Below are 27224 nucleotides of genomic sequence, written 5' to 3'. Positions count from 1 at the left end.
TGATTGGTAGTTAATAGTTATTAGAAAGGTATATTAAGTGGACATACTACATCACGTAGGTATACTCCTCTGGCGGGGTGCGATATTTGCAAACGTGTCGTCGATGCAGGTGGTAGTCATCGCCTCTGCCCACTCCTGCTGCTGCACACCATCAATCAGTCTCTGTACTTTAGTATCGTCGTCCTCGGTCTCCTGCTCGTCGTCAAGATAGCCGACCGAATACGCGCCCCGGTCGCTGATCAAGATCTTTGCCCTCAATCCCATCTTTGTGTCCTCGTCTAACGTCGAGTCCATATCTATACTGTTTACGAACTGCTGGTCGTCGCGGATCCATGTCGCTTCGAGAATATTTGAAAACGCGCCTTTGCTGTTCACTTTCGGCACCGCAAACGCGACAGGCGCGCGCCATTCTGAGTTCCAGATCCGTATGCTGCAGTCGTTTTCCACGCCAACATCCGCCAGATTGTAGTTTTCGTAGGACTCGTCGTCTTTCGCGTTCGCGGTCGCGCAGGTGATCATCAGCAGATGCTGTTTGTTGGGATGCCAGACCGCGCTCTTGACCTTCCGAACATGTACTAAAATCGCTACCGGGGCTAGTGTCCGAAGCGACCAGATCCACAGCGTGGTCGGTATCAGGTCGTACTTCGTCGCAAGCAGCGTGCCGTCTTTGTTGAACGCCATTATACTGAATCCTGTCTTTGGCGGGGCGTCGGTGGGCGAGGTCTTGAGTTTCGGGGGACTGACTGGATATTGCAGCACTCTCTCGTCTGCAGATTTATCTGTTAGTATAATGCAAAGAAGTGAGGTTTGTGTTGAGACTTACATTTGGCAAATCCTTCCTTACTGCTTATCGGCCGCTCAACAAAGACTACCGGTTCTTTGGTCTGGATAGTGGGCTGGTGCTTTAAAATAACAGTCTAAAAAAGTTAGTTTTTGCTCTCTCTTCTCTCTGGAGAAGACACTCACTGGCGTAAAGGTCCATGTGTTCAAACATCTAATCAACCCATCATAAGAAGCGACCGCCAGCAAATTCCCCGCAGGAGACCACTCGATATCGCACACACCAAGTCCGATCTCTGTCGTTATAAACACGCGGTAAAGGGCTCCGAGCGGCGTATACACGCCCACTTGGAAGTTCGTGATTGTGTCATAAACCGCGATCCAGCGGCCGTCGGGGGACCATTTGAATCCCTTTGCGTGGTAGAAATCCGTCAGAGAAAAGGAAGCTAGCGACTGGAGATTTGACAGCGGACCGCCGTAGATTGACAGAACGTCGTCAGCAACCGGATGGGAGAGGACGGTGAGATGCCTGCTGCCGGGTTGGAATGAGTATCCATGGTGTGTTGTATATTTCGGATGATAGAGCTGCACGCACTCGCGACTTGCGATAGACCACACCGCAACAGCGACGTTATAGTCCGAAAACACCAAAATCTCATCCGGCGACCTTCCCCAGTCGACTGCTTTGACCGGTACGTTGGCGCCCCAGTCCAGCTGCCGGATAATAACAACCGACTTTAGATCCTCGATCTCGTCCACGATCGTCCGCGCCAGGATCCCGTCGATGTCCCAGACACACACTTGCCCTGCCTCGTCGGCTGCCAGAATCCGGTGCACGTCGTCGTCTATCTGCGACGTGCTCGAGCTATCTTCGGGATCGGCCGGTAGTCCGAGCGTCGCTGGACGATACCATTTGAGAAACCGCGGCGTGAAGCCGAGAGGCATGAATATTTTCCTTTTGACGGCCAGCGAGCGCGTACCCCTAATCACAAGCTCATGCTGCACTGTTCCCTGCGCTGCTGCTGTGCCATTACCACTTTTTGAACGAAGTGGTTTACTTGTATTCGACGCAGAGAGAGCCGCTGCTGGGCTGCTGGTCGAGATCGTCGCGATATATTTACCAGAATACGACACAGCTGGCGCAATCTGCCTGATGAGATCCTTCCCTGTCGTAGCAATAAATTCTGAGAATTCCATTTTTTTTCGCTAAAAACCACTCTGCTCTAAAGCCGTCCGTTTGAAGTCGAGGAAGCTGCGGGCAGTTGATGGACGCGGGTTTGTTTGTTTTGATTTTGCGGTTTTTGACGTGAGGCTCACGATGAGCTGTATCTGGTCACCTGACCTGATGACTGGCTGCTGACTGTGCTGGGACTTGACTTGACTCCTGACTCTGCCAGCTATAGGAGAATCTCAACTTGCTCGTCCGTCTGTAGTAGATCATGGCTTTCGCTGTGGTCAAGAGTAGATGATTTACAGATATATCGAATCAGTTGAATCATGGAAATAGCCATATTTGTTTTTTATTCAGAACAGAGCAATTGATAGCAGCATTAAGTCTCAGATAGCTGAGTAGTACAGCCCCTGCCTTCTCTATCTACGCCTTGAGCTAACACGCTCCCTCTTCTCTCTTCTCTCTTTTCTCTTTTCTCGTTTCTCTTCATTCACCTTACGCCTTCCTGCCGTTTAGGGACAATCTCACTTCAGTTTATCTCACTACTATAAATCACTTGATTCGCGACAGAAAGCCAAGAGCGATCAAAATGCGACGGGTCCGATGGAGGGCATCGCGCCAGAGCCCGGCCAATGGCCTCGACTACAATTCAATATAACTGAACGACAACGAATTGTCGAAGAGAAGAATCAGAAAGATCGGGGATCACGAACGAAGAACGCCGATTACGCTTTCCGCGTAAGGCAGCTCGAGTTCTTGGATTGGGTAGAGACAAAGGGCATGGATTGTATAGTCAACGATCCTAGTGCCGTGTTTTTCTTAACGGTGCGAGTTATCGGTCCGGATAGTCCGAAATCAGATCAGGGCGATAGCATAGTTGCGATAGAGACATTGCGATTGTATGTCGCAGCACTAGTCGATCTGTGAAACTCACAGGTCCGGCGAGGAATAAGCACTGAAGAGTGCCCCAGAGGACGCATTATGAAGATGTTGTTGAGAACCTACGCGAAGAAAATTGAACTTAGAGTCCGCAAAAGCCTTGAGGACAGAAGCCCTTGGGCAATTCAAGGGGTAATGCAATCTGGTGAAGATGAATGAATGTTTCCTGGGATCATCCGCAGAGACCGAAAGGACAGCAGAATGTGATTTGAGAGACCGGTTGATTGTTTTGATGAGCCATAAACTTTTGCTCCAGGGCGAGAGTGTTCGGCGCCTGGAATTCGCCGACCTGTTTGTCCAAGTTCCGAACGCCTCTGATATAACGCCGGTGAAGGTATTAATGATGCGAATGGATCAAGAAAATGGTCGCAGCGAATTCTCATCAGTCATACGTCATAAAGATCCGCTTCTTTGCGCGTTCAATGCACTCGCCTTTTATCTGTTTGGGAGGTTCGAAATCAACTGCGAACCACTTCCAGATTTCCACAGACGCGCGAATTGGTACTTTCAGAAGTTGATCCGGACGGTGGATTCTCGGGACCCCTGCGCCGAAATGTCTTGGACGGCCTATGATGAGGTGTTTAAGCGAATGTTCGAGCGGGCGGGAGTAACTACCACAAGCATTGAGCACATCGTACGCTGGCAAGGCAGTGCCTTGAATACCACGACCCTGAATTCAGCTACGTTGCAAGCAAAGAAGATTCAAGCGGGATTCAAGGATCAACCAGGAAGGTACTACCTTCCTCGAGCATCAGTTATCCCACCCAAAACGCTCCAAAACATGATTTTTCCTCAAGCTGAAGGATGGCTTGCACGGTTCCGCAACCGAGATGCAGAAGTTCAGCCAGATAAGGCAGCGCAAAATTTTCTCAAACTCCTGCTCGAATGCAGATTGGTTATTTTGCAAGATGCAGCAATACTCAGAAGGAGATTCCCAAATTTGTCGATACTTAGTCACAAAGTGTTTCGGCATCCGGATTTTGAAGCTTTTGCGAATAGGGTGTGTGCGGTGCATGACTCTGCTGAGAAAATTACGCCACCGTCCCTGCGCCTACAGGAAACAATTCCAGAGATAGCGCAAGCGCCGTACCGACGGGAAGTGCTAACAAATGGACTTTCCGCGAGACAAGAGCAGCAAATCGCAAGACCAGAGCAGCGAACCGCGAACCTGAAGGACAAAATCGCGGATCTGAACAAAGGACAAGAGCAGCAAGCGGCGAGCCTGACGTCCCAACTAAGCCAGGTGTTTGCTTCGAGAGGACAACACTCTCGAGGCGCGCAGTTGCCCAACCAACAAGGTCGACAACAATCCCAATATCCTCCCTTGGCTTTGGCTCAGCCGCCACCACCGCAGCGAAGTAATCAAACCGGACCTTGGGCGCGTGCGCTGGCTTTTCAACCGTCTGCTGCTCCTTCTGTCCACGCGTATGTCCTACCTAATGGGTATTGGTATCTGTCCGAGGCAGTGAACACTCCTGTCGTCAAACCTGTCGTCAGCCCTGAGAAACCCGTGGAGAAATATGTGATGAACCGAACATTGACGACGGTTGCAGATGCATGGCTTGAGTGGGATAAGGGACTCTATCAGTGCCCGTCAGTGAGATCATTGGAAGAACGATTTGGCGTGCGGTGGAGAATGGCGGCGAAGGACAAGAGGTATTATCAGCGTCGCAAGAAACTTATGGATATCATAGATCGCAGGATCCGAGAAGGCGCGTCAGCAGCACTTGTTGTTAGAGAAATGGACGACGAGAGAAGAAGACTGGGGTTGTCATTGGATAAATATCGGGCCTATAAGACGAAGATGACAAGATGATGCTGCTGTTGTTGTTGTGAATTGCTTTTTCGCTTGATCGATACTCTGTTGTTGCTGTTTCCGCATGTGCTTCTTTGTTTGCTTGACTTGATATCAATAGTAATGAACATATAATCCTCTCAGCGAGAAACCAGTACAATAACTGAGCAAGTACGTAGACAGAAGGAAAAGGGCGCGAGTGTAGTGAAGTGACTAGTGAGAAGATGGTGGAGTGCGGCGAGCCTCTGACTTGCATGTGACCCCGAGAATCTCTTTGTATCTACTCTTTGTCCCAACTCGTCCATTTCTGGTATTTACTACTTTTTCCTGATAAAACAGTTCATTTCACATATAAACATATAAAAAATACAAAAAATAATTACAAATCAAATAAATTTTCGTCCGAACCCCGTCTAAACTAAATCTCAAACTAAAAATTTCGTCACCGCTTTCCAAAAATTTCAAAAAATGTAATAACTTTTTTCCCGTTTTCTCTCGTATAGACAGACCATTATCAAAAACAAAAACACAAGCAAAAAACTCCAAAAGAATATATCAAAAAAGAAGGTGGCGTTGATAACTATGAACACGGGAAAATAATCACAAAGAAGGAAAGAATTTGGTTCTTTGTAGTAGTAGTATGTGATTAGTGCTGGCGCTTGCTGCCGTTCGCCAACGGCTCGTCGGCCTCGCGCTTCTTGCCATTGCCATTGCTCTCGACAATCTCCTCATCCTCGTCAGTGTTATCGCCATCGCCGGTCGCGTTCGGATGCGCGAGCTTGTACGCGCGTCTGTCCTGGACGCCCTTGGCGAGCTCGGCGAGCACGTCTTCGGTCGATTCCCAGGAGATGCAAGCGTCGGTGATGGACTGGCCGTAGACAAACTCCCCCCCGCGCATGCGCTTTTCGCTGTCCTGCTTGCCCTCGGTGATGAAGGACTCGATCATGACGCCCATGATTCCGGTCTGGCCCTTTGCGAGCTGGGCGCAGATCGACTTGACGACCTTGGGTTGGTTGCGGTAGTCTTTGTTTGAGTTGCCGTGCGAGCAGTCGATCATTATTCTCGTCAGGTGCTTCTTCATTTCCTCGACCTTGGCGTCGCCTTCGAGATCGCCCTTGCCGAGCTTGCGCAGCTTCTCCTCGAGCTTCTCGACAATGAACTCGGCCTTGAGAAGCTTGCTCTTGGCCGCACGCACGCTCTTGGAGTCGTAGTTGGTGCCGCCCTTGCCGCCGCGGAGGATGATGAAGGTATCGGTGTTTCCCTCCGATCCGACGACGGCGACGACGCCGGGCTTTGTGACGGACAAGAAGTGGTGCGGGCAGGACGAGGCGCGGATGGCGTCGACGGCGACGTCGACGGTGCCGTCTGTGCCGTTCTTGAAGCCGACGGGGAAGGAGAGGCCGGAAGCTAGCTCGCGGTGGAGCTGGGACTCGGTGGTGCGGGCGCCGATGGCGCCGACAGAGACGAGGTCGGCGAGGAACTGGGGCGAGATGGTGTCGAGCATCTCGCCGGCGATGGGGAGTTTCTCTGTGAGCTTGAGGAAGAGATTCCGCGAGATCTTGAGGCCCTTGTTGATGTCGAAGGTGCCGTTGATATCAGGGTCGTTGATGAGGCCTTTCCAGCCGACGGTGGTGCGGGGCTTTTCGAGGTATGCGCGCATGACGACGTGCAGGTCGTTTTTGTACTTGTCGGCGAGCGGCTTGAGTCTGTTGACGTAGTCGAGCGCGGCGTCGACGTCGTGGATCGAGCAGGGGCCGATGACGACGAGGAGACGGTCGTCTTCGCCGTTGATGATCTTGACGGCCTCGTTGCGGCCCTGGATGACGGTCTGCTTCGAGATCTTGGTCTGCTTGATCTCGTGCTGGAGGAGGTCGGGGGGAGTAATGGGGTCGTACCCGCGGACTACACAAGTTGTGTGAGTATATGAACATGTGAAAAGAAAGAAGAAAAAGAAAGACGCACTTCTCCAGTCCTCGGAGCGGGACTGGTCGCCGATGTGTGGGTTGGAGATGAACATCTGAAGAAGCAAGAGTGAGTAAGAGCACTGGGAGGCGAGCAAGATCAGGGGAAAGGCGACGTACAGGCATATCTGATTAGCTGGGAAGTAGTAAACTGACTGAGTAAGAAACGGTCTGCCGACAAAAGACACGGAGCAGCAGCCTTTTTATAGCAAAAAGAAGAAGAAAAAGAAGAAGAAAAAACCAAACGCGTTTTGTAGAAAAAAAAACCGCGGAGATTTTTAAGGTTCAGCGGTCGAGGAGGAAGAAGAGTCACGTTGAAGGCAGAGAGCACGTGCGCTTGGAGATGAGATCAGTCGATATCTGATATGAGATATAACCTGGATCCTGTTCCCTATCTACTGTGTGCTTTTCAAATCACATATCGTTGTGTGCTTCTGTAACATCCAACTCCTCGGATCTGTATTTGACAATAAATATACAAAAGTGACGCAAACACCAAAACAGCAATTGACTATAAACACCCAAAACTACAGACAAAGAAAACGACCGAAACAAAACGCGATATCAAATCCGAAGCCGAATCACCATTTCAACCTCTCTCTCTCGCTCACAGCAGTGTGCGCGCTCTGCTCACAGTCTCCATATTTCTGGCTTCAATCATGCCGCTGAATCCATGGTGAGCATTCGCCTTCCGCGACTTGACCCGCTTCACCGGCTCCATCCCGCTCCCGCGCGCGCACATCTGGTGAAGCGACACCGTCGTATCGGTGCTGATTGAGCAAAACTCCTTGTTGCTCGCTCCGCCGCTGCTGCTTGGTACGTCCACCGACGCCAGACCAATCACTGACGCCGACTGCCGGTACGACTTGACGCCCTCCGCTGTCTCGTCGATTGCCGAGTCATCTGGATCCTCGAGGATAGTGAACAGCGCCCTCCGTCGCCGCGCGCTCTCGACCGCCTCCGGTGGGATCAGCGTGGCGTCCTCGCGGCGCTCGAGCTTGGTGAAGTATTTCTCCTTCGACTTGCTCGTGTCGTAATTGAACGTCGTGCTCGTCACGTCCCACACGTTGATCGTCTGATCCGCGCATCCCGAGATCAACTCGTTGGGATTGGTAGCCGACCACTCGAGCGTGTTTATGATGTCAGAGTGACCCGCCAGCTCCGCGAATGGCTGCGACGCGCGAATGTCCCACACCCGAATCTTACTGTCCTCGTGCGCGGACGCGACCCAGTTCGAGTTGTACGGCGACCACTTCACCGCCGTCGACTCGGAGTGATTCGCAATCTTGGGCCGCAGCAGCCCTCGCGTGCGGGTGCGCACGTCGAGCAGCGCGATTCCGAACGCGCCGCTCAGGCCTAGGATTCCGTCTCGGAAGGGTGACGCGTGGAGGCCGTTGATAGTGGCCACGCGCTGGGTGAGCAGCGGCCGGTCGTTGCGGGAAAGATCCCAGATGTGGACGGTTTGGCCGTAGAGACTGATTAGAGAAGCGTCGGGAACACAGGTCCATACCGGACTTGTAAATTCGACATGTGATACCCGGAGTCCGGGGCCGCACGCGATTCGTCTGGGATCCTGTCATTAAAGTCAGTCCTATATCTCATTTAAATCTAGTTGGATCACAAAGAAAGGGATACATACAGCGTGGGCGTGGTTGAAGCGCTTGATGATGCGGGCAGGATATGGATTCGACGAATCCGGGAGCGAGACTAGATGGACAGCGCCATTGCGGTGACCAGTCGCTATGACTGTGCTGGACGTGAACTTTCCCAATGGCGCCCATGCAAGACTGTAGATATGAGGAAGAGAGACGGTTTGTCGGTGCTAAACACATGTTAGTCCAACATCAGCTTACTATAGTCTAGTGACGAATACGTACGTATAGATGAGACCGCCCTTTCGAGGTACCTCTCTCATAGATGTAGAGATTCTTTTCCCGCCCGCCGCTTCCGACCGCCACAAACGGCAGCGAAGGATGGCTCGCGATAGCAGTCAGATGCTGCATCGCGTCCGGGACCTTGAGCTGCGCGCTCGTCAATTGCGGCTTGAGGTTCTCGAGCGACGGTGGCTTCACGAGCTCTCTGATCCAGGACTCCTCGCGCTTGTTGAGCTTTGCGTATTTCTTTGTCGGCGAGGAGACAGGGCTGAGGTCCTCGCGGCCGCGGCGGAGCGCGTTGCTGCGCTCGAGATCGGAGAGGTATTGGAAGCGGGAGATGTCGTCTGCGGGCTGTAACAACGCAACAGGAGACATGGTGGAGATTCGCTGCAGGAGGGATGTACTCGGATAACGCTAGGCAGGGGGAAGGTGGTGAAGAACTAGCTAAAGGGGAATAGAGCGCGCGGTAGTGGTTTGAAGATATCGATGCCCAGCAGGAGAACAACAAGGAGAACAACACAGAGAGCAGGAAACACAAGGAAACATGCGCGCACGGGCAGGGCAAGATGCAGATATACAACCACAATCCATACCACCCCGTCCCGTCCCGCCCCCCGGCCACGCCACGCCGCCGCTCGTTGCCTGTTCGAGCACCGGGCGGCCAGCCATCGCGGGGATCCGGGGCCACCTGGGACGGTGCGGCGCTGAGCGGTTTGGGCGGGTGGCTGGGCGGGCACTGCCGCAAGTGGCTAGTGGCTGCACAACAGCCACAGTGCTGAGTCTTTTATGCGGGAGCCAGCCTTCTCTGGCTCTCTCCAACTGCAGTCAGATACAGACAAGCAGTTTGTTCCAGTCAGTTTAGTGTATTCGGCCATGTCGGTGCTCGAGAGTCAGCGATACGCGCTCGAAGGTGAGTTATTTCCCGTTCTTTGTTGTTGCTGCTGTTGCAGAGCACTGACACCTGCGATATCCAGATCTCGACCGGCTAGAGCAAGCCATCGCTGATCGCCTTCTTGCTCCCCCGAAGAGCGTGAGTGTTTTTTTTGATGTTTATGACAAGACGTGTGGTGTGGTGTGAGTGCAGGTAGCTGATCTGCTTGTTATCTGTTTAGCACCGGGCAAAGATCGCGCAGCAGCATGAAATCGCAAAGTTCCTCGAGCGCATACAGCAGCAGAGCAAATTCTTGCTCACCAGTCTCGAGGACCCTGATGGGTTAGTTTTCCATTGCATCTTCTTCTTCTTCTTCTTCTTTTTCCTCTTTTGATAGTTGGCTAACATGTACGACTAGCCTCCGAGCAAACGAGATAGAAAAGATCCACGGCGGCCAAACCTCAACGCCGCTCGACGAGTTCTACAAACAATACAAAGAAATCAAAGATTTCCACCGCAGGTACCCGAACGAGCCCGTCGACAATCTCGAGGAAAACTACCGGAAGAAGCGAAAGACCGAGACTACCGAGGATGAGGCAGCTGGTGGTCAGAGCAGTGCGGTGGACGTGATCGAGTCGATGTTTACGGGCGAGGAACATCTTGGGCGGTATCTCGATTTGGTTGCGTTTCATGAGCGGTATCTCAACATTCGCGGCGTGAAGCGGGTGTCGTACGTGCAGTATTTCGATGTAGTTGATAAGTTTGCGCAGATTTCGAAATCTTCAAAAGACGAGGAGTACTTCAAGTACATCACCGCACTATCTTCCTACCTTCAAAGCTTCCTTCGTCGAACACAGCCACTCAACGACCCGGACGGCATGATTGACAAGATCGGCGAAGACTTTGAAAAGGAGTGGGAAGAAAAAGCTAAAGAGGCAAGTACGGTCGAGAAGGCTGACGGGCCGGTCGAGAACGGGTGGTACTGCAGCGCGTGCGACAAGGTATTTGAGAAACAGACTGTCTACGACGCGCACTTTACCGGCAAAAAACACAAAAAGAATGCGGAGAACAAGAAGACGGGCGGAAGCTCACATACATCCGTGCAAGACCTGAAGGCGCGCGTGATCGCGTTGCGCGAGTATGAGATCGTGAAGCTGTTTGAGATCCTCGCGAAAGAACGCGCAGACACAAAGGTCAACGTTGAGCGGAAATCCGCGCTGACGGTGCGTGAGCGACAGCTAGAGATGGAAGCGCTCGAGCGGGAAGAAAACGGCGAGGAGGATAGCGAGGACGAGGACGGTGCTGGCGAGGGTAGCGGCGGCGACGGCGAGGACGGAAAGATTTATAACCCGCTTAAGCTGCCGATCGGGTGGGATGGCAAGCCGATTCCGTTCTGGCTGTGGAAGTTGCATGGGCTGGGAGTTGAGTATCCGTGTGAGATTTGTGGGAATTTCGTGTACATGGGCCGCAAGGCTTTCGACAAGCACTTTGTCGAGCCGAGGCATATCCATGGCTTGCGGTGTCTGGGGATTCAAAACTCGAGCCTGTTTAGGGAGATTACGAGTATACAGGACGCGCTGACGCTGTGGAATAAGATAAAGCGGGAGAAGCGGGCGCAGGAGAGTATGCAGGAGCAGGCGATCGAGGTCGAGGATGACGAGGGCAACGTGATGAGCGAGAAAGTGTATAATGATTTGAAGAAGCAGGGATTGCTGTAGGATAGAAATTTATAATGAAAAGTTTAGGCCAGAATGATATGAAAACGATTATTATTACCACAATGCTATCAAGTTCGCTTAACTACAAACAATATTTTGAAAAAAGTACAAAGAAATAAAACACAGGCTCACAAACGAACGACTATAGAAATAAGGAAAGACGATTCCAATCTAAAAGAAACTGACGACCGATGCTCAAACTAAAGAGCGCAGACCCAAAACAACTGTAGAGAGGACATGAGCTTACTCGGAAGCCGAGGCAAAGGTCTCGGAGATGTTGTTGTAGAGCTTGTCGAACTCGGCAGTGACGTCGGCCTCGCCTCTGCTGGGCTCGAAGAACTTGGTCGCGGAGATGGCGTACTTGACGTCGTTGGTGGACTCTCTGAGCTTGTTCCAGACCGAGCCGGAGGCGACGGCCTTCTGGGCCTCGTCGTGGTAGAGCACGAATGCCTTCATCATCTGGGCGGTCTTCCAGATCGGGCAGTAGGCGTCGTAGGTCGAGTAACCGTTCTGCTGCAAGAAGTCCTCCTTGATCAAGGTCGCGACCTCGAGAATAATCTTGTCGGAGTCAGACAGAGCGGACTTACCCACGAGCTGGACAACCTGCTCGAGCTCCTCGGCGTCGGAGATGATCTCCTTGATCTTGTCGCGGAGCGAGGGGAACTCGGGGTAGTTGGACTCGTAGAACTTGCCGAGGATGTTGTTGTACTTGGAGTACGAGAGCGAGGTGTTGACGGACGGGAAGTGCTTTCGCTGCGCGAGCTTCTTGTCCAGACCCCAAAAGACCTGGGTGATACCGAGGGTGGCAGCAGTGACCGGGTCAGAGAAATCACCGCCAGGAGGCGAGACGGCGCCGACGACGGAGACGGAACCCATGCGCTTGGGCGAGCCGAGGGTGACGACCTTTCCGGCGCGCTCGTAGAAAGACGCGAGCTTAGCTCCGAGGTAGGCAGGGAAACCCTGATCGGCAGGCATCTCACCGAGACGACCAGAGATCTCACGAAGAGCCTCGGCCCATCGGGAGGAGGAGTCGGCCATCATGGCGACGTTCTTGCCCTGATCACGGAAGTACTCGGACAGAGTGATACCGGTGTAGATGGAGGCCTCGCGGGCGGCGACGGGCATGTTGGAGGTGTTTGCGACGAGGGTGGTGCGCTTCATGATGGGCTCCTTGCGGCCGTTGATCTCGATGGAGAGCTCGGGGAAGTCCATGAGTACCTCAGCCATCTCGTTACCGCGCTCACCGCAGCCGACGTAGATGATGACGTCGGAGTTGGAGTACTTGGAGAGGGACTGGGAGATGACGGTCTTGCCGCAGCCGAAGGCACCGGGGATGCAGGTGGTGCCGCCCTGGACGACGGGGAAGAGGGCGTCGAGGACACGCTGGCCGGTGAGAAGGGGGTAGTCAGCGGTGAGCTTCTCGGACACGGGTCTGGGGACACGGACGGGCCAGGAGTGGAACATGGAGTACTTGGAGACCTTGCCCTCGAACTCGACCTCGAGGATGGTGTCGTTGAGGGTGTAGTTGCCGGCCTCGGCGATGGAGGTGATGGTACCGCGGGCGCGCGGGGGGAGGATGATTTTGTGGTCGCTGAGGAGCGAGTTCTCAAAGACGGAACCGAAGATGTCGCCACCGGTGATGTGGTCGCCGACCTTGAGGTTTGCGGCGGGGGTGAAGGCGTAGGCGATTGAGCGGTCGAGAGCAGGGGTATCGATACCACGGGGGATATAGATAGAGCCGGAGAGCTCCTGAATGGCCTTGAGGGGTCGCTGGATACCATCGTAGATGGTTTCCATGAGACCGGGGCCGAGCTCGACGGAGAGGGGCTTACCGGTGCGGAGGACGGGGTCGCCGACGGTGACGCCGGCTGGGGGGTGTGAGTAGGGTGAGAGAGAAGATGAGTAGGAGTAGAAGGGGGGACTTACCAGTCTCCTCGTAGACCTGGATGGTAGCCTTGTCGGCCTCGATTCTGATGACCTCACCGACCAGGTTTTCGTGACCGACGCGGACCTGGGAGGTGTTAGTATAGTAACGAGAAGATGATAGTATGGGAAGAGGGAGATAAGAGACGTACCAATTCGTACATGGCGCAGCCAATCATGTTCTCGGCGACGACGACGGGTCCAGAGACCGAGTAGACAGAGCCTTTGATGTACGATTGTGTTAGTAGAGAGAAGAAAGATAGAGATATGAGAGGATAGATAAAGACATACCATACTGTCCATCGTCGTCGAGGTTCTTAATGAGCTTCTTAGCGTTATCGATAGCACCGGCCTGAGAGAAGAGAGTTAACACACAATCCAGCAGCCCAATTGACTACAAACAGCACAAGAACTACAAACCATTGTGAATAAACCGAAAGCAGTGGTGAAGAGAAGAGAAAAGGTGGGTCGAGGCGGTTCTAAATTGGAGGCGAAGGGCTTTAGGCTTAGTCCGGCCGCCGGCCTGCTGCCCTGCGTATCGCGCGCTCTCAGCCAATCGATTGTGACTCTGTGTGAGTTGTGGCATAAGTGTGAGTGGGTTGTGACTGACTTTGTTATCGCATGGTTCACAATGAGTCACAGTAGCTCACAGATCAGTCACAGTTAGTAACATCACCACAAACCCCGCTGCTTACCTTTCTCTTGCTCTACTCCACTCCACTCCACTACTGATCAAGTGAACTGCTACTCTTCACCACCGCAATGGGCCATCTGGTGACTGTCTCGACATGGTATTTATCTTCCTGCTCTTCACTCTACTCAATTGACTCTAATTGAACTTCTAGTGCCCTCAACCAATGGGCCCTCGACTTCGAAGGCAACCTCGACCGCATCGTCGCCTCCATCGTCCAGGCAAAGGCCCAGGGCTCCTCTCTCCGCGTCGGCCCTGAGCTTGAAATCACGTCCGTCCCTCTTCTTCTCTCTTCTTTATCCCCATATCTACCCACTCTAACTTCATCACAGAGGCTACGGCTGCCTCGACCACTTCCTCGAAGGCGACACCTTCCTCCACTCCTGGGAAATGTACGCCCGTATGCTCCAGAACGAAGACTGCCACGGCATCCTCCTCGACGTCGGCATGCCCGTCATGCACAAAAACGTCCGCTACAACTGCCGCATGCTCTCCTACGGAAAAAACATCCTCCTCATCCGCCCAAAACTCTGGCTCGCAAACGACGGCAACTACCGCGAAATGCGCTACTTCACCCCCTGGATGAAACCCCGCCAGGTCGAGAAGTTCGCCCTCCCCCGCATGATCTCCGAAATCACCGGCCAGCACGAGGTCGACTTTGGCGACGCCGTGCTCTCCACCTTCGACACCGTCCTCGGCGCAGAGACCTGCGAAGAGCTCTTCACCCCGGACTCTCCCCACATCGACATGTCCCTCGACGGCATCGAGATCTTCACAAACTCCTCTGGCTCGCATCATCAGCTCCGCAAACTCGATCTCCGCCTCAACCTCATCACCGAGGCCACCGCAAAGTGCGGCGGCATCTACCTCTACGCCAACCAGCGCGGCTGCGACGGCGACCGCCTCTACTACGACGGCTGCCCGCTCATCGTCGTCAACGGCAAAGTCGTCGGCCAGGGCTCGCAGTTCTCGCTCAACGACGTCGAAGTCGTCACCGCCACCGTCGACCTCGAAGACGTCCGCTCCTACCGCTCGCTCATGTCGCACGGCCTCCAGAGCCGCACTACACCCACCTACCAGCGCATCCCCACCGCCTTTGCGCTCTCCAAATCCGGCTCGACTTTCGATCCGACCATCGTCCCCACCAAACCCCGTCCGATCAGATATCACCGTCCGGAGGAGGAGATCGCGCTCGGACCCGCCTGCTGGATGTGGGACTACCTGCGCCGGTCGAAATCCGCAGGCTTCTTTCTGCCGCTCTCCGGAGGCATCGATTCCTGCTCAACCGCGGTGATTGTGTACTCGATGTGCCGGCTCGTGGTGAGCGCGTGCGACGAAGGCAACGAGGACGTCATCCGCGACGCGCGCCGCGCCGTCGGCCTGCCCGAGTCCGAGTACATCCCTACCGACCCCGCCGAGTTTGCGAGCCGCATCTTCCACACCTGCTACATGGGCACCGAGAACTCGTCGTTCGACACGCGGCAGCGCGCGACGCGGCTCGCAAATGACGTGGGCTCGTACCATGTCGATCTGAACATGGACCTCGCGGTGAGTGCCGTGCGCGAGGTGTTTGTGGTCGTGACGGGCAAGAAGCCGATGTTTCGCGTGCACGGCGGGTCTGATGCCGAGAACCTTGCGCTGCAAAACATCCAGGCGCGGCTGCGTATGGTGTTTGCGTACCTCTTTGCGCAGCTGTTGCCGTGGGTGCGGGGACGTAGTGGCGGATTGCTTGTTCTCGGCAGCGCGAACGTGGACGAGTGCTTGCGCGGGTACTTGACCAAGTACGACTGCTCGTCTGCCGACATCAACCCCATCGGCGGCATCTCGAAAACCGACTTGAAGGCGTTCATCGCCTACGCGCGGGACGAGTACAACATGCCAGTCCTGCAATCGTTCCTCGACGCGACGCCGACGGCCGAGCTCGAGCCCATAACCGAGACGTACGTGCAATCCGACGAAGCCGACATGGGCATGACCTACGAAGAGCTCTCGATCTTTGGCCGGCTGCGCAAGATCGACAAGTGCGGGCCGTACTCGATGTTCATCAAGCTGTACCACGAGTGGACGCCGCGGCTGACGGCCGAGCAGATTGCGACAAAGGTCAAGAATTTCTTTTTCTTTTATGCGATTAATCGCCACAAGATGACAATCATGACGCCCGCGTACCATGCAGAGTCGTATTCGCCGGACGACAATCGGTTCGATCTGCGGCCGTTCTTGGTCCCGAATATGAGGTATGGATGGGCGGCGAAGAAGATCGACGAGGTGGTCGCGAGGTTGGGCGCGGATAAGAGAGATTAGACAATCTAGATAATACAGCATTCATTGTAAAGATATATATTGAACCCGAGCGCCCTCCACATAATGACGTAACCGAACTAAACAGCATAGAAATAACAGAATCACACCAAAATGACAACAAACTAAAGAAACTGCTCAAACATCACTGGTCCATATCCTGATTGTATTGTCGTCGCTAGCCGACGCAAACATATGCTGATCGACCGGATTCCACGCGACCGAGTTGACGCCTTTAGAGTGGCCTGGCAAGACGTCGATGAGCATACCATCCTGGCGTCTCCAGATATAGACGTTTGCGTCGTCACTTCCCGAAACAAGAAAGTTATCTGCGACGCCGCCGAAGCAGGAGCGGATGATAAAGTCCTTTTGCTGCTGACCGACGCACTTGCGCACGAGCTGGATCTTTTCGATATCCCAGAGATGGATTTCCTTTGCGGAGATGTTTACGAGCGCGTACCGCGAGTCCTTGGAGATGGTCACGCAGGTCATGATTGCCTGCAACTGGATCTCGGCGATGAGCTTGTAGTCTGCGCGCGAGTAGATGCGCAGCCGGTTTTCGTTGCAGATGGCGACGATTTTCTTGCCGTCCGGGGTGAGCGCGAGGTCGTAGACGCGGAAGCCGGAGAGTCGGTGCAGCTCGCGGCCGGTGGCGGAGTATACGGAGATTGCTTTCGCCATGTCGAGACTGCCGGTGAGGAACTCGTCGCCTGAGGAGGCCCAGGCGCAGGAGGTGACGGATTCTTGAAAGTCGAGGGTCTCGAGACATTCGTAGGTGGTGACGTCCCAGAGCTTGACGCAGCGGTCGTAGCCGCAGGTGATGAGGATCTGGTCGTCAGGGGACCAGGCGAGGGAGGTGACGCCGTGGTCGGCGTGGCCTTTGAGGACTTGGATCTTTTCAAAGGTCTTGATGTCCCAGATGATGACGGTGAGATCCTTGCTTGCGGACGCGAGCTTCGTGCCGTCGTTTGAGAAGGCGATGAACCAGACCTCGCCGATGTGGTCGGAGAGAATTTGGGAGGTGACGGTCGGGAGCTCAGAGCGCGGGCAGATGTGGTCGGTGTAGAGCGAGAGCCGGCCGGCGTAGTTGTGATAGGTGCACTTGAGTTCCTGGTACGCGGCCGCCTGGCCGAGCAAGGTCGCGAGTCTGTGGTCCGGGATCATGATCACGGGCGAGATGTGGTCCTGCAGGTTTGCGAGCAGTTCCTGGCGCGAGTCGCCGTCGACGCCGGACCAGTGCGCGAGCTGCCGGATGTCGTCGGCGGAGGAGCACATGACGAGGCTCGAGAGGTCGTGCAGCCGGTGCTGGTCGTGTCTGAGCGGCGTGAGCTCGTTGTGCAGGACCGAGATCGCGGTCATGGTCTGTTGCTGCTCGAGCAGTTCGAGGAACTTTTGCTGGCGGATCAGGAACTTCAGGCGGATGACGTCCGATCCGGGCTTGAGCTCGAGCGCGCCGAGGATGCGCTCGGCGACGGTCCAGTGGCCGGCGAGGATCGCGGTGCGGAACTCGGAGACCTCGTGGGACTCGATCGTGCAGCCGGACTCTTGCTCAAGCGCGGCGGCGGAGGAGGCAAATCCCAGGTCGCGGAGGGCTTGGATCATGAGGCGCGTGGTCTCGAGACGGGAGACGCCGTGGTAGTCGTCATGGTCAGAGTCGTCAGCGGATGCGCCGCCGAGAGCGTAGCTTGAGCTGGAGGACGAAGACGTAGAAGACTGTCCGAGCGACTTGAGAGGATGCTTCGGGTGCGAGTTGCCGTTCTGGAAATGAGCGGCGGGCTCGATTCTCATGGGCATTGGCTCAGGACGGTGCCGCTTCGGGGGCGGAGGTCCGTCGTCGAGGGAGGCGGAGGGCGAGAGCGGGCGACGGCTGCGCGGTGCCACGGCGGGAGAGGTGGGGTTGAGGATTGGTGAGCTTCGAGGAAGCCGTGCGGAGAGATGAGAAGAGAGGAGAGAGTGGAGTGGATGAGGAGATGGTGGTGAAGATGGGATGGGATGGGAAGTAGCGGTGGGGAGAGTAGTGAAGTGTTATGTAATGAATTATGTAATAGTTTGATGATGGATTATGTAAGATACCACCTCGATGTAACTAGGTATAATAGTATCTATAAAAGATACAGACAATACAATTGAGTAGTAAATAGAATATAAAACACCTCTATTCATCATCTATCAGATACACAACTGAATCACTAACAAAGCCAGCAACGTGGTTCTCATCCCACCCAGAGCGACATCGGGCCGAACAAAAAAACATTTTAATAGTCACTTTGCTCCTCCTCCTCCTCCTCCTCTTCCCCACCACCCTTCCCTCTTCACCACCTCCCCCACAATGCTCCGCGGGCTCTCCTCTGGACTCGCTTCCGGCGCAAGGAGGCAGTTCTCCTCCTCCGCCTCCGCCCTCAAACCAACCAAATCATCGACCTCGGCGCTCGCATACAAAGCCCTCCACCGCCGTGCCCGCTACCCCCAGTCCCCCAAGATCGGGACGCCGTCCTGGTCGGCCTCGACCGCGGTTTCCTCGATCCTCTACGAGATGCCGTCGGCCGAGCAGCCCCCCGACGTCTCGCACGTGCTCAACTGTCTCGTGCAGAACGAGCCCGGTGTGCTTTCGCGCGTCGCAGGGATCCTCGCCGCGAGAGGATTCAACATCGACTCCCTCGTCGTCTGCAACACCGAGGTCGAGGATCTCTCGCGCATGACGATCGTGCTCAAGGGCCAGGACGGCGTGGTCGAGCAGGCCCGGCGCCAGCTCGAGGATCTCGTCCCGGTCTGGGCGGTGCTGGACTACACCCACACGCCGACCATCCAGCGCGAGCTCCTGCTCGCAAAGGTGTCCCTGCTCGGGCCCGAGTACTTTGAGGAGCTGCTCGCGCACCACGAGCACGGGATCTCCGAGGCCGAGAGCGACGAGTCGATCGGCGTGATTGACGAGTCCGAGTCTTACCAGGACTATCACCCGTCCAAGATCGCGCCGTCCGAGGCCCTCCGTCACAAGCACATGCATCTCGACGCAATCACAAAGCTGGCGCACCAGTTTGGCGGCAAAGTGCTCGATATCTCGATGAACTCGTGCGTGGTTGAGGTCTCGGCCAAGCCGGCCAGAATCTCGGCTTTTATCTCGCTTGTCCAGCCGTTTGGTATCCTCGAACTGGCTCGCAGTGGTATGTTATATCAAATCTGTATCAAATCTGATATCTGTAACCTTCTTTCTAACTCAACTTTACTTTAGGAATGATGGCTCTCACGCGCACGCCCGTTGAAGATAGCAGTGCAAAGGAGGCCGAGAAGTCTGCTGATGAGGTCGTCGACATCAGCAGTCTCCCTCCTGGTTAAAATAGTACATAGAGTGATGCAGGATCTTAAAAATTTACATGTATTTACAACTCCAATAAAATAAGAACTAGAAATCATCTCCTCTGGATACAACCTCCTTGCAAGTAGGTCGCAAGACAATAGTGTGTTCAAACTGCGCGGTCTTGCAGCCCTTGACGTCGACGAGCGGAGGATATTCGTTAATCACGCCCGCCTGCACCAAGTTCTTGAGCGCGAGCAAGTACTTGTCCTCGCCCAAGCGGTCGAGGTAGCGTCGGCAGAACGGCAGGGTGCCAAAGTTCTTGTCGATCGTGCTGAGCAGGGTCTTTGCCTTGTTAAGACGGAGAGGAACGTGGCCTGCGTCCGCGTCCCGGGAGTAATGCGAGCACTCGCCCGAGCTGTGGACGTAGCCCTTGCCGGTACTGCCAAAGGTCTCGATCGCGAACGTCTCGCCTTCCTCCATCTTTGTCTGGTCGTTGTTTTTCACGATCGGCACGCTCTTGTCGCCGTGGATGAGGTAGTGCCGGATGTTGTGGCCGTTGAGGTTGCGGATCGCCTTGACCTGGTGTGTCTTGCCGTCGAACTCGGCCTCGTAGGACTCCATGACCTCCTGGATGGCCGCGCCGATGTCGCTCATGCGGACGTCGATGCCGGCCTCGCGCACGCCCGTGTTGGTCGCGTCCTTGACGGCCTCGAGCAGCTTGTCGTACTTTGGATCGAACGAGACCGTGAACGCCGAGTCGACGATCCGCCCGTTGACGTGCACGCCGATATCGACCTTCATCACGTCGTCGTACTGCAGCACCGTCGTGTCGCCCGCGTTGGGCGTGTAATGCGCCGCGACGTGGTTCAGACTGAGTCCGGTCGGGAACCCGACGCCGGCCTCGAGCCCGTCGCCCTCGGCCAGCGCGCGCGCAGCGTTCTCGATCGTCTCTGCGATCTCGGTCGTCGTCAGACCGGGCCTGATGTATTTCTGTGCGTACTGGCGCACTTTCCTGTGCGTCTCGGCCGCCTTGCGGAGGTCGTTGAGCGGGTCGTAGTTCATGCGGTCGAGGTACCGCTTCTCCTCGCTCGTGGTGCGGAAGCGGTTGTCGTCGTCGGTGTACTCGCAGATCTCGCCTTCGGGGTACTTTGCGTCGGGGAAGAACTTTGAGAGGCCGATCGAGGGGGGTTCGGTCTGCGCGGTCGGCTTTGATTTCTTCTTTTTTGATTTCTTCTTTTTCTTCTTCGGCGCGGCTGCTCCTTCTGCGGGTGTTGTGGTTGAAGAAGGCTCGTCGTCGGAAGCATCAGAGGCGGCGTGGTCGTCTGCGGGCTTGTCGACTGGGGGGTGTCAGTGTTTGATATTGATCAGGAGAAGAGGAGATACTCACGAGTGACGGCAGCCACTTCGGCAGCGAGCTCGGTCTCTACAGTCATTTTGCGTGAAGATCTCGAGATGTGCTGGTGTTGGATGACGAGGAGTTAGAAGTTTTCAATTTAGGTGTTGTGGATGAGGTAAGCGATTACTAATAGTTTATGAGCATAACTAGATCAGAAAAAGTATTCTCTATTCTATATTACTGTACTCTACTACACCTCTCGACATCTTCTTCTTCTACTTCTTCTTCTTCTTCTTCTACTACTACTTCTTCTTCTACTCAGCATCCGTCGCAACCATCTCAGATAAGCAGAGGTTTAGGGCATCCACTCCACGAGCCTCGATCCCAGCCAAATCCGCCTGATTCTAGACCTCTTCCGCATCTCAATTGCTGTGGTGCTGGTTCCAGGCTGATTTGATTTGATTCAATTCCAGTCGAAGCAGCTTCTATTACTCTCAAGAACAAGCAAACAACTCTCTGCTACTTCCATGCGCGCTTCTCTGCCGCGATTCGCCCCTCCCTCGTCCATCAACCACTACGCCGCCCTCAACCTCCCCCTCACCGCGACCGCGCCAGAGATCAAGAAGCAGTTCTACCGGCTCTCCAAAGAATTCCACCCCGACCGCGTCCTCCACCGCTCGGCGCCAGACCGCGCACGCGCCCGATCCAGGTTCGATGCCGTCTCGGAGGCGTACTCGGTCCTCGGCCACGCGGACCGGAAGCGGGAGTACGACGAGCGCATGAGAGCCTCGTTCGCGGCGAATACTGCTGCCGGATACTCTTCCTCTTCGTCAGGAACGAACCCGTATTATCGCACGCCGGGCGAGCGGCGGTCGCAGCACTACTCGGGTCTGAACCGCACGCGCACGCGAGCGCGCACGCAGACCACTCAGCAGACGGCGGCGGACCAGCGCGGGTCGGGCGAGTATGGCCAGTACGAGACTGTTTTCGGACGACGGGTGCCGAGGGGGTCGCATCCTTATAATCCGATGAATAGCGGGTTGGGAGGGGGGTATGCGACGGGGTTGAATGACGACGTGCCGCATTTTGTGAGTTTGCTGAGGAGATGAGGGATGAAGAGAGGTGGGGAGAGTATGCTGACGAAGTCGTTTAGGATTATGAGAAACATATGAAGCAGCAGCAGGCGTATGAGCAGTTCAGGACGTTGAGAGGTAGGCGATTTATATCTCCTGCTTCTCCATCTCAGGCTGCATCTCCATTTCCATCTGCATCTCCATATCAGGCTGCATCTCCATATCAATCTCAATCAGCTCAGTCAACACAGTCAACACAGTCAACTCAATCAACACAATCAACGCAGTCAACTCAATCAGCTCAATCAACACAATCAACACAATCAACACAAACACAAACACCATTCAAACCCCACCCCCGAACCACAGCCACAGCGGAAGCGCGAGCACAACCGCACACATACGCGCGCTCGTCGTCATACAGCGCGAGCACGCGGCACGGCACAAACCTCGCGTCGGACTCCGACCGGAGCATGTCGACGCCCGCTGTCGTGGGCGTGCTGGGCGTGGTCTCGCTTACGATGTATTTGACTGTGTCTGTGAGTGGGATTATAGGGTGAGAGAGATGAGAGAGATGAGATGAGGAGATGAGGATGAATAGTAAGAAAAAAAGAAGAGTTGCAGAGATCTGTTTTATGAATCGTTATGTTTTGTTTTGTATTCTTCGCTGGTTGGAAGCGAACAGCATCAGGATTTGCATTTAGGAGGGAAGCAGCAGGATTCAAGCTGCCGGAGTTTGCCATTGATATTATGATTGTTGAATTATATACAATATATACAACATATACAACATATACAATATACACAATACATAAAAGACTACAAAAGAATATAACTACGATAACAGAGAATAAGGCAATTGAAGCAACAGAGCGAATTGAACCGAAGCCGGACGCAGAGCCGCGGCGGGTCCGAAAGCCAAAGTGCGTGAACTCCCACCTCATCAACATCTGGATCTACTCTGTATTCTATAGTCTATATTCTATATCTATATCTGTATCAGAACGAGAGTAATAGAGAAATGACCTCGCTGGTAGTCTGATAGTGATAGTCTTATAGAACTCGCAATGCTCGCAGCCAAGCAGCAGCGGCAGAGGTGGACGATTGCCGATTCCTACAGTATGATCTTGTCTTGATGTCTTGATATCTTCTTGATATCTTCTTGATATCTTCTTCTAGATGTATATTGATCTAACTATTCACAGAATTCATCAGCAGCTTCAGACGACCCTTCACGACCTACTACACAACAACCTCCTCCTCCTCACCCTCCCCACCCTCCACCACCACCTCCTCGCCCTCCCCTCCCCCTCCCCGCCTCCGCATCCCCCTCCTCAACGCTCCAACCCACCTAGGCCACCTCTCGTCCCGCAGTAACAGACTCTACAACGAAGACCGCTACTGCGTCGGCGTCCTTACCGTCCCCGCAAACTCGACCCTCACCCCGCGCCGCTTCAAGGACTCGGACAATCCCACCCGCCAGGTCTTTTACTACGGCGTCTTTGACGGCCACGGCGGCGCCCAGTGCAGCGAGTTTCTGGCGCAGAATCTGGCGTCGTATATCGAGACTGTGAATATCAATTCCGGTGAGGATCTAGAGCAGGAGTGGCGCGAAAACGTGGGAGGGTACTGGGCGCGATGGAAGGGCCATTTCGAGAAATACAAGCGGCAGCTCACCAGCGATAGTACGTCTCCTCCATCTCTATCTGTATCATATTCTCTGTTCTCCTCTGACTGTTTCTTTTTCTCTTTTTTCTCTCAGGCGACCTCCTCCTCCGCGTCCCCCTCGCCTTCCTCCAGGCAGACCTAGACTTCATCAACTCCACCCGCCCCAGCGGCTCGACCTGCACCACCGCCATGATCTACAACAGCAACCCCGCGATCCCCTACTTTGCCGGCGGCGAATCCCACCTCCTCATCGCCCACGTCGGCGACACCCGCTGCGTCATCTCCGACGCCCGCGGCCTCGCCATCCCGCTCACCGCAACCCACCACCTCTCCTCCCCGATCGAATCAAACCGCCTGCGCCGCTACTCCGCCAGCTTCTTCACCGACTCCTTCGGCGAGGAACGCTTCGGCAACGTCGAAAACACCCGCTCGTTCGGCGACCTCCCGATGAAACGCCTCGGCGTCTCCGCCGAACCTGACATGTCGTCATACACCCTCAACTCCAAAACCTCCGACTCCGGCTTCGGCGGCAGCGAGCCCTTCCTCGCGCTCGTCTCCGACGGCGTCTCGAAATTCGTCTCGGACCAGGAAATAGTCGACATCATCACCTCGATCGGCTACCGCTCCGGGTCCGGCCGGGGCACTCCGCAGGACGCGGCGCGCGAGGTGGTTAATTATGCCGAGGACGTCGGGGGTGATGATAACGCGACATGTATCGTCGTCAGACTTGCCGGGTGGGGAAATTGGATGAAGCCGGTGGATAGGACTGGTGATTTGCGGGTGTATAGGTTGAAGGATGCTATGGATCGGAGTATCAGAGGTCGTTGATCTGTGTTCTTGAATAGCTATAAGCTCTTTGAATAGTTAAAGAATGCGTAAATTGATAATGCAACACAAAATGCTCCGCCAATTCGCGAAGAGAAATAAACTAGACTACTAAACAAACAATTCAGATCGAACAACATGCCACCCTCAAACCTAACCTACCTTGAAACAAAAACACGTAGATTCAACCTACTCATATATATAACGTAGATATAACAAAAAACAGATGTACCATCAGCACACAAACAGGCCGTTTAACAGTGGATTATAACGCCTTGCAAATACTCTCTCTCAAAAGAACAATACACTCTCTATTCTCTAAAACAAACCTTCGAGATCGAGAAGGTTACTGCTCGCTGCTGGTTTGGCCTGCTGCTGCTGCGCGGCAGGAGAAGGCGTAGGCTGCATCGCGGATTGTGTAGGGTTCGTAGCCGGCAGCAGAACCGACTGCGACGACATCTGTGGTGCAGATGCAGGAGCAGGCGATGCGGCAGATGATGATAATGAGGAGGATGACAATGCTTGGAATGCCGCGAACGAGTTGTTAGGCTGCTGCGGTTGCTGCGGCGAAGGGGTGGAGTTGAGGAGGTTTGCGAATTGCATGCCGTTCGAGGGCTGCATCGGCGCGGGCGAGGAAATCGTCGTGTTTCTGAACTGCGCAAGGATCGACTCGGTCGACAAGTGCTGCTGCTGCTGCTGCTGCTGTTGTAAGGGCGGGGAGGAAGGTGATTGTGACTGTGATGACTGCGGAACCACTGATGCAAAAAGTTCGTTTGAAAACGCAGCGGGAGTGGTCGACGTCGAGGATGCGGTGCTGGCGCCAGGAGCAGGGGATGTAGAGAGAAAGATCGGCGGCTGCGAGACGTCGATCTCGTCGTCGAAATCAATCAGGTTGACGGCCGCAGCAGGGGCAGCAGAAGCAGCAGTCGACGAGGACTTGGCCGCAGTCGGACTGGACACCGTCGGCGAGCCGGTTCTGCTCGGGGTTGTGCTCGACGAGGCACTGCTTCCTGGCCGTCTGGTGGATTTGACAGTCTCGTATTTTGTAATGACGGTGTTGATGTAATCGTTCAGCCCGAGCAATCTCTGGACCGCGTCGGCGTCATCGCTCTCTTCTTTTATAATCTTTTGAATCTTTGGCTGCGAGCTCTTGATTGCATTATACAGCTCCTCAAACGCATCCTGCCGCCCGATCGCGTCCCCATTACGCACGCCGTCCAGCATCTCGTCCAGCAACTTTGCCTTGCGCTGGATCTTGGCCAGGTCCTCGGCCGCTTTGGCGCGGTAGTCGGTGCGGTGCTCGGTGTCGTAGCCGGCCATGATCTTCATCAGGTGGTTGGCTTCGAGAAGATCGGCGGGGGTGCCGCGGCGGATGAGCTCTTGCAGCTTTGCCGCCTGCGCGTCGCGCTCTTCTTCTTCTAGTTCTTCGGCGGATTTGATGTTCTGAGAGGTTAGCAATAGTACAAGAAAGGGGGACTGATGGAATACGTACATCGGACGGGTTGAGGACGGCGGCATCGTCTCTGTTAATCTCCGGGAAGGAGTATCCTAGAAGAGTCAATACAAGCTCAAACAACAATGAAACAAGACCAACACACCTTTATAAGCCAGCAATCTGTGCATATCCCGGATATACCCCAGATCATCTTTATATCTGCTGGTCTGGCAAATAGTCTCTCTCCACTCCTCGATGGACTCGAGAATCAGCTGCTGGGTGCGCGAGTAGCGGGGCGGCGGGCGCTCGGGGAACTTGCGGACGAGCTCGTTGAGGAACTCTTTGCGCGAGATCTGCAGGTGGAACGGGTAGCCGCAGTTTTTGACGCAGATGTCGAGGAGCTGGAAGAGTTAGTGTGGGTAGGGAGGAAGAGTGAGGAGAGGAAGAGGAGACGTACGGCCAGGGCGAGGATGGAGATTGCAGATGAGCGACTGTTGATAAGCTTGACGATTTGCGAGGCAGCTTCACGGGCGCTGGATGATGTAATTAGAAGATTGAGAAGAGATTGGTTAAGAAAACTGTAGAACAACATACGAGTTTCCTTTCTTTTCATTGATGAGATCAGCGATTTCGAGGTTGAGCGCGAGGTTTGGCTCGAGATTGGAGGGGTCGCAGGCGCGGTCTGGTGAGTTAGCATTTGATGTAATAGATTGAGCAGCAGCAACAACGACAATAGCAACAACAACAATAATAATAAGAATAAGCGCAACAGAATACACAGCATTGCATACCAATCAACCTGCTAAGCCGCGACCGCTCCGGTGCGTCGGAACGGTGAACAGCCGGCCCTGCGGCCGAGAGACGGGAGTCCTGGACACGGAACCGTTCGGAATAGGACTCGTGTCTGGAAGGGCCGCCGCCGGTGTCGGAGTATCTGCCGAAGGAGGACATTGTGTGCAGAGGCGGGATGATTGAGGTGGAGAGAGATGAAGGGAGTGAGGAAAGTGGTGAAGTTGGGGAGGAGGCGGTGAGGAGGCAGAATGTGACCTGCGAGTGGATTTGAGTTGTGGGTCGTCTTAACTGCTGTGCGGCTTCTTAATGCTTTCTTCTGTTGCTATTGTATATCTTTCTATGTTCTATTATTCTTTGATAGTATAAGCTATCTATTCTATTGTATATATTCTACTCTTCTTCATCTTCACAATGTCGAAGTACTACGACGGTCTGTACTCATCACTTCACCACTCCTCTACTCTCCACTAACCTCCTCCTCCAGACGATGATCTCTACGACGAAGCAGAAGATGGTATCTCATCTCCTCTCTATCTCTATTAACTACTAATCACTAACATCTCCTCTCTCTCCAGACCTCTCTCCAGAAGAGCAACGTACGCTATCTCTCATCTTCATCGCAGACACTCAACGTCACTAACACCAATGCTTAACAGAACAAATGGACGACGCCATCGACAGAGTCAAAGAGATCCTCGCCGGCACCTCCGCCACTCCTGCCCAGATCCGCGACGCCGTCTGGGACTCCTACTTTGACGTCGACCAAGCCGTCAAAGCAT

At 54.4% G+C, this 27224-nt stretch overlaps 12 protein-coding genes across 12 annotated transcripts; 5 read left to right on the top strand and 7 right to left on the bottom strand.

Annotated features, from left to right (window-relative positions):
* Window positions 1–3: 3 nt before the first annotated feature.
* Window positions 4–2112, bottom strand: BZA70DRAFT_77019 (Quino protein amine dehydrogenase). The gene is made up of 3 exons (XM_064915387.1): window positions 967–2112; window positions 824–917; window positions 4–767 (listed from the first exon to the last, which is right to left on the bottom strand). Exons 1-3 carry the CDS (start codon window positions 1975–1977, stop codon window positions 52–54), a joined length of 1821 nt encoding a protein of 606 aa, XP_064766356.1. The 5' UTR covers window positions 1978–2112; the 3' UTR covers window positions 4–51.
* A 3024-nt stretch (window positions 2113–5136) lies between these two features.
* Window positions 5137–6915, bottom strand: BZA70DRAFT_77084 (2-dehydro-3-deoxy phosphoheptonate aldolase). Its single transcript, XM_064915388.1, has 2 exons — window positions 6648–6915; window positions 5137–6587 (listed from the first exon to the last, which is right to left on the bottom strand). Exons 1-2 carry the CDS (start codon window positions 6700–6702, stop codon window positions 5332–5334), a joined length of 1311 nt encoding a protein of 436 aa, XP_064766355.1. The 5' UTR covers window positions 6703–6915; the 3' UTR covers window positions 5137–5331.
* Window positions 6916–6978: 63 nt separating this feature from the next.
* BZA70DRAFT_283419 (WD40-repeat-containing domain protein) lies at window positions 6979–9195 on the bottom strand. Its single transcript, XM_064913431.1, has 3 exons — window positions 8524–9195; window positions 8286–8468; window positions 6979–8219 (listed from the first exon to the last, which is right to left on the bottom strand). Exons 1-3 carry the CDS (start codon window positions 8893–8895, stop codon window positions 7254–7256), a joined length of 1521 nt encoding a protein of 506 aa, XP_064766354.1. The 5' UTR covers window positions 8896–9195; the 3' UTR covers window positions 6979–7253.
* Window positions 9196–11142, top strand: BZA70DRAFT_283417 (uncharacterized protein). The gene is made up of 4 exons (XM_064913430.1): window positions 9196–9430; window positions 9495–9550; window positions 9633–9733; window positions 9810–11142. Exons 1-4 carry the CDS (start codon window positions 9307–9309, stop codon window positions 11107–11109), a joined length of 1581 nt encoding a protein of 526 aa, XP_064766353.1. The 5' UTR covers window positions 9196–9306; the 3' UTR covers window positions 11110–11142.
* On the bottom strand, window positions 11143–13548 carry BZA70DRAFT_307473 (vacuolar ATPase subunit A). The gene is made up of 5 exons (XM_064914832.1): window positions 13453–13548; window positions 13324–13384; window positions 13185–13255; window positions 13036–13120; window positions 11143–12977 (listed from the first exon to the last, which is right to left on the bottom strand). The coding sequence occupies exons 1-5, from the start codon at window positions 13453–13455 to the stop codon at window positions 11353–11355; spliced, it is 1845 nt and encodes a 614-aa protein (XP_064766352.1). The 5' UTR covers window positions 13456–13548; the 3' UTR covers window positions 11143–11352.
* A 188-nt stretch (window positions 13549–13736) lies between these two features.
* BZA70DRAFT_283412 (uncharacterized protein) lies at window positions 13737–16049 on the top strand. The gene is made up of 3 exons (XM_064913429.1): window positions 13737–13823; window positions 13878–13994; window positions 14056–16049. The coding sequence occupies exons 1-3, from the start codon at window positions 13795–13797 to the stop codon at window positions 16022–16024; spliced, it is 2115 nt and encodes a 704-aa protein (XP_064766351.1). The 5' UTR covers window positions 13737–13794; the 3' UTR covers window positions 16025–16049.
* BZA70DRAFT_283410 (WD40-repeat-containing domain protein) lies at window positions 16050–17998 on the bottom strand. The gene has a single exon (XM_064913428.1). The coding sequence runs from the start codon at window positions 17813–17815 to the stop codon at window positions 16160–16162; it is 1656 nt and encodes a 551-aa protein (XP_064766350.1). The 5' UTR covers window positions 17816–17998; the 3' UTR covers window positions 16050–16159.
* Window positions 17999–18215: 217 nt separating this feature from the next.
* On the top strand, window positions 18216–19426 carry BZA70DRAFT_283409 (regulatory subunit of acetolactate synthase). Its single transcript, XM_064913427.1, has 2 exons — window positions 18216–19182; window positions 19251–19426. The coding sequence occupies exons 1-2, from the start codon at window positions 18351–18353 to the stop codon at window positions 19352–19354; spliced, it is 936 nt and encodes a 311-aa protein (XP_064766349.1). The 5' UTR covers window positions 18216–18350; the 3' UTR covers window positions 19355–19426.
* On the bottom strand, window positions 19336–20870 carry BZA70DRAFT_76949 (peptidase M24A methionine aminopeptidase). Its single transcript, XM_064915386.1, has 2 exons — window positions 20704–20870; window positions 19336–20653 (listed from the first exon to the last, which is right to left on the bottom strand). Exons 1-2 carry the CDS (start codon window positions 20747–20749, stop codon window positions 19422–19424), a joined length of 1278 nt encoding a protein of 425 aa, XP_064766348.1. The 5' UTR covers window positions 20750–20870; the 3' UTR covers window positions 19336–19421.
* Window positions 20871–20892: 22 nt separating this feature from the next.
* On the top strand, window positions 20893–22671 carry BZA70DRAFT_297088 (uncharacterized protein). The gene is made up of 3 exons (XM_064914553.1): window positions 20893–21740; window positions 21806–21863; window positions 22101–22671. The coding sequence occupies exons 1-3, from the start codon at window positions 21180–21182 to the stop codon at window positions 22283–22285; spliced, it is 804 nt and encodes a 267-aa protein (XP_064766347.1). The 5' UTR covers window positions 20893–21179; the 3' UTR covers window positions 22286–22671.
* Window positions 22668–24248, top strand: BZA70DRAFT_283402 (phosphatase 2C-like domain-containing protein). Its single transcript, XM_064913426.1, has 3 exons — window positions 22668–22844; window positions 22931–23410; window positions 23488–24248. The coding sequence occupies exons 1-3, from the start codon at window positions 22793–22795 to the stop codon at window positions 24219–24221; spliced, it is 1266 nt and encodes a 421-aa protein (XP_064766346.1). The 5' UTR covers window positions 22668–22792; the 3' UTR covers window positions 24222–24248.
* BZA70DRAFT_312402 (VHS domain-containing protein) lies at window positions 24249–26686 on the bottom strand. Its single transcript, XM_064914986.1, has 6 exons — window positions 26445–26686; window positions 26248–26335; window positions 26111–26186; window positions 25817–26054; window positions 25711–25766; window positions 24249–25661 (listed from the first exon to the last, which is right to left on the bottom strand). Exons 1-6 carry the CDS (start codon window positions 26602–26604, stop codon window positions 24537–24539), a joined length of 1743 nt encoding a protein of 580 aa, XP_064766345.1. The 5' UTR covers window positions 26605–26686; the 3' UTR covers window positions 24249–24536.
* Between the last annotated feature and the right edge of the window lie 538 nt (window positions 26687–27224).

The sequence above is a fragment of the Myxozyma melibiosi genome (genome assembly GCF_037950935.1).
Source record: "Myxozyma melibiosi strain Phaff 52-87 chromosome Unknown BZA70scaffold_12, whole genome shotgun sequence".
In the NCBI taxonomy this organism is placed as follows: Eukaryota; Fungi; Ascomycota; class Lipomycetes; order Lipomycetales; family Lipomycetaceae; genus Myxozyma; species Myxozyma melibiosi.
Note: the sequence above shows the minus strand (reverse complement) of the source record. Positions and strands in the feature narration are given on the sequence as shown.

Bases quoted from the DNA above. Each gene is read 5' to 3' on its own strand.
- BZA70DRAFT_77019 (XM_064915387.1), bottom strand. From the start codon at position 1,977: ATGGAATTCTCAGAATTTATTGCTACGACAGGGAAGGATCTCATCAGG. The intron at 918-966 runs GTGAGTGTCTTC...TAACTTTTTTAG, and splicing joins ACACATGGACCTTTACGCCA to ACTGTTATTTTAAAGCACCA. The intron at 768-823 runs GTAAGTCTCAAC...ATAAATCTGCAG, and splicing joins TAAGGAAGGATTTGCCAAAT to ACGAGAGAGTGCTGCAATAT.
- BZA70DRAFT_77084 (XM_064915388.1), bottom strand. From the start codon at position 6,702: ATGTTCATCTCCAACCCACACATCGGCGACCAGTCCCGCTCCGAGGAC. The intron at 6,588-6,647 runs GTGCGTCTTTCT...CAACTTGTGTAG, and splicing joins CCGCTCCGAGGACTGGAGAA to TCCGCGGGTACGACCCCATT.
- BZA70DRAFT_283419 (XM_064913431.1), bottom strand. From the start codon at position 8,895: ATGTCTCCTGTTGCGTTGTTACAGCCCGCAGACGACATCTCCCGCTTC. The intron at 8,469-8,523 runs GTACGTATTCGT...ACATGTGTTTAG, and splicing joins AAGGGCGGTCTCATCTATAC to CACCGACAAACCGTCTCTCT. The intron at 8,220-8,285 runs GTATGTATCCCT...CTTTAATGACAG, and splicing joins GCTTCAACCACGCCCACGCT to GATCCCAGACGAATCGCGTG.
- BZA70DRAFT_283417 (XM_064913430.1), top strand. From the start codon at position 9,307: ATGCGGGAGCCAGCCTTCTCTGGCTCTCTCCAACTGCAGTCAGATACA. The intron at 9,431-9,494 runs GTGAGTTATTTC...TGCGATATCCAG, and splicing joins TCAGCGATACGCGCTCGAAG to ATCTCGACCGGCTAGAGCAA. The intron at 9,734-9,809 runs GTTAGTTTTCCA...ATGTACGACTAG, and splicing joins AGTCTCGAGGACCCTGATGG to CCTCCGAGCAAACGAGATAG.
- BZA70DRAFT_307473 (XM_064914832.1), bottom strand. The intron at 13,121-13,184 runs GTACGTCTCTTA...AACACCTCCCAG, and splicing joins GCTGCGCCATGTACGAATTG to GTCCGCGTCGGTCACGAAAA. The intron at 12,978-13,035 runs GTAAGTCCCCCC...CACACCCCCCAG, and splicing joins CCAGGTCTACGAGGAGACTG to CCGGCGTCACCGTCGGCGAC.
- BZA70DRAFT_283412 (XM_064913429.1), top strand. From the start codon at position 13,795: ATGGGCCATCTGGTGACTGTCTCGACATG. The intron at 13,824-13,877 runs GTATTTATCTTC...TTGAACTTCTAG, and splicing joins CTGGTGACTGTCTCGACATG to TGCCCTCAACCAATGGGCCC. The intron at 13,995-14,055 runs GTCCGTCCCTCT...ACTTCATCACAG, and splicing joins GGCCCTGAGCTTGAAATCAC to AGGCTACGGCTGCCTCGACC.
- BZA70DRAFT_283410 (XM_064913428.1), bottom strand. From the start codon at position 17,815: ATGCCCATGAGAATCGAGCCCGCCGCTCATTTCCAGAACGGCAACTCG.
- BZA70DRAFT_283409 (XM_064913427.1), top strand. From the start codon at position 18,351: ATGCTCCGCGGGCTCTCCTCTGGACTCGCTTCCGGCGCAAGGAGGCAG. The intron at 19,183-19,250 runs GTATGTTATATC...ACTTTACTTTAG, and splicing joins CCTCGAACTGGCTCGCAGTG to GAATGATGGCTCTCACGCGC.
- BZA70DRAFT_76949 (XM_064915386.1), bottom strand. From the start codon at position 20,749: ATGACTGTAGAGACCGAGCTCGCTGCCGAAGTGGCTGCCGTCACTC. The intron at 20,654-20,703 runs GTGAGTATCTCC...GACACCCCCCAG, and splicing joins CGAAGTGGCTGCCGTCACTC to TCGACAAGCCCGCAGACGAC.
- BZA70DRAFT_297088 (XM_064914553.1), top strand. From the start codon at position 21,180: ATGCGCGCTTCTCTGCCGCGATTCGCCCCTCCCTCGTCCATCAACCAC. The intron at 21,741-21,805 runs GTGAGTTTGCTG...GAAGTCGTTTAG, and splicing joins ATGACGACGTGCCGCATTTT to GATTATGAGAAACATATGAA. The intron at 21,864-22,100 runs GTAGGCGATTTA...CCACAGCCACAG, and splicing joins GCAGTTCAGGACGTTGAGAG to CGGAAGCGCGAGCACAACCG.
- BZA70DRAFT_283402 (XM_064913426.1), top strand. From the start codon at position 22,793: ATGCTCGCAGCCAAGCAGCAGCGGCAGAGGTGGACGATTGCCGATTCC. The intron at 22,845-22,930 runs GTATGATCTTGT...AACTATTCACAG, and splicing joins GACGATTGCCGATTCCTACA to AATTCATCAGCAGCTTCAGA. The intron at 23,411-23,487 runs GTACGTCTCCTC...TTTTTCTCTCAG, and splicing joins GCGGCAGCTCACCAGCGATA to GCGACCTCCTCCTCCGCGTC.
- BZA70DRAFT_312402 (XM_064914986.1), bottom strand. From the start codon at position 26,604: ATGTCCTCCTTCGGCAGATACTCCGACACCGGCGGCGGCCCTTCCAGA. The intron at 26,055-26,110 runs GTACGTCTCCTC...TAACTCTTCCAG, and splicing joins TCTCCATCCTCGCCCTGGCC to CTCCTCGACATCTGCGTCAA. The intron at 25,767-25,816 runs GTGTGTTGGTCT...TGACTCTTCTAG, and splicing joins CAGATTGCTGGCTTATAAAG to GATACTCCTTCCCGGAGATT.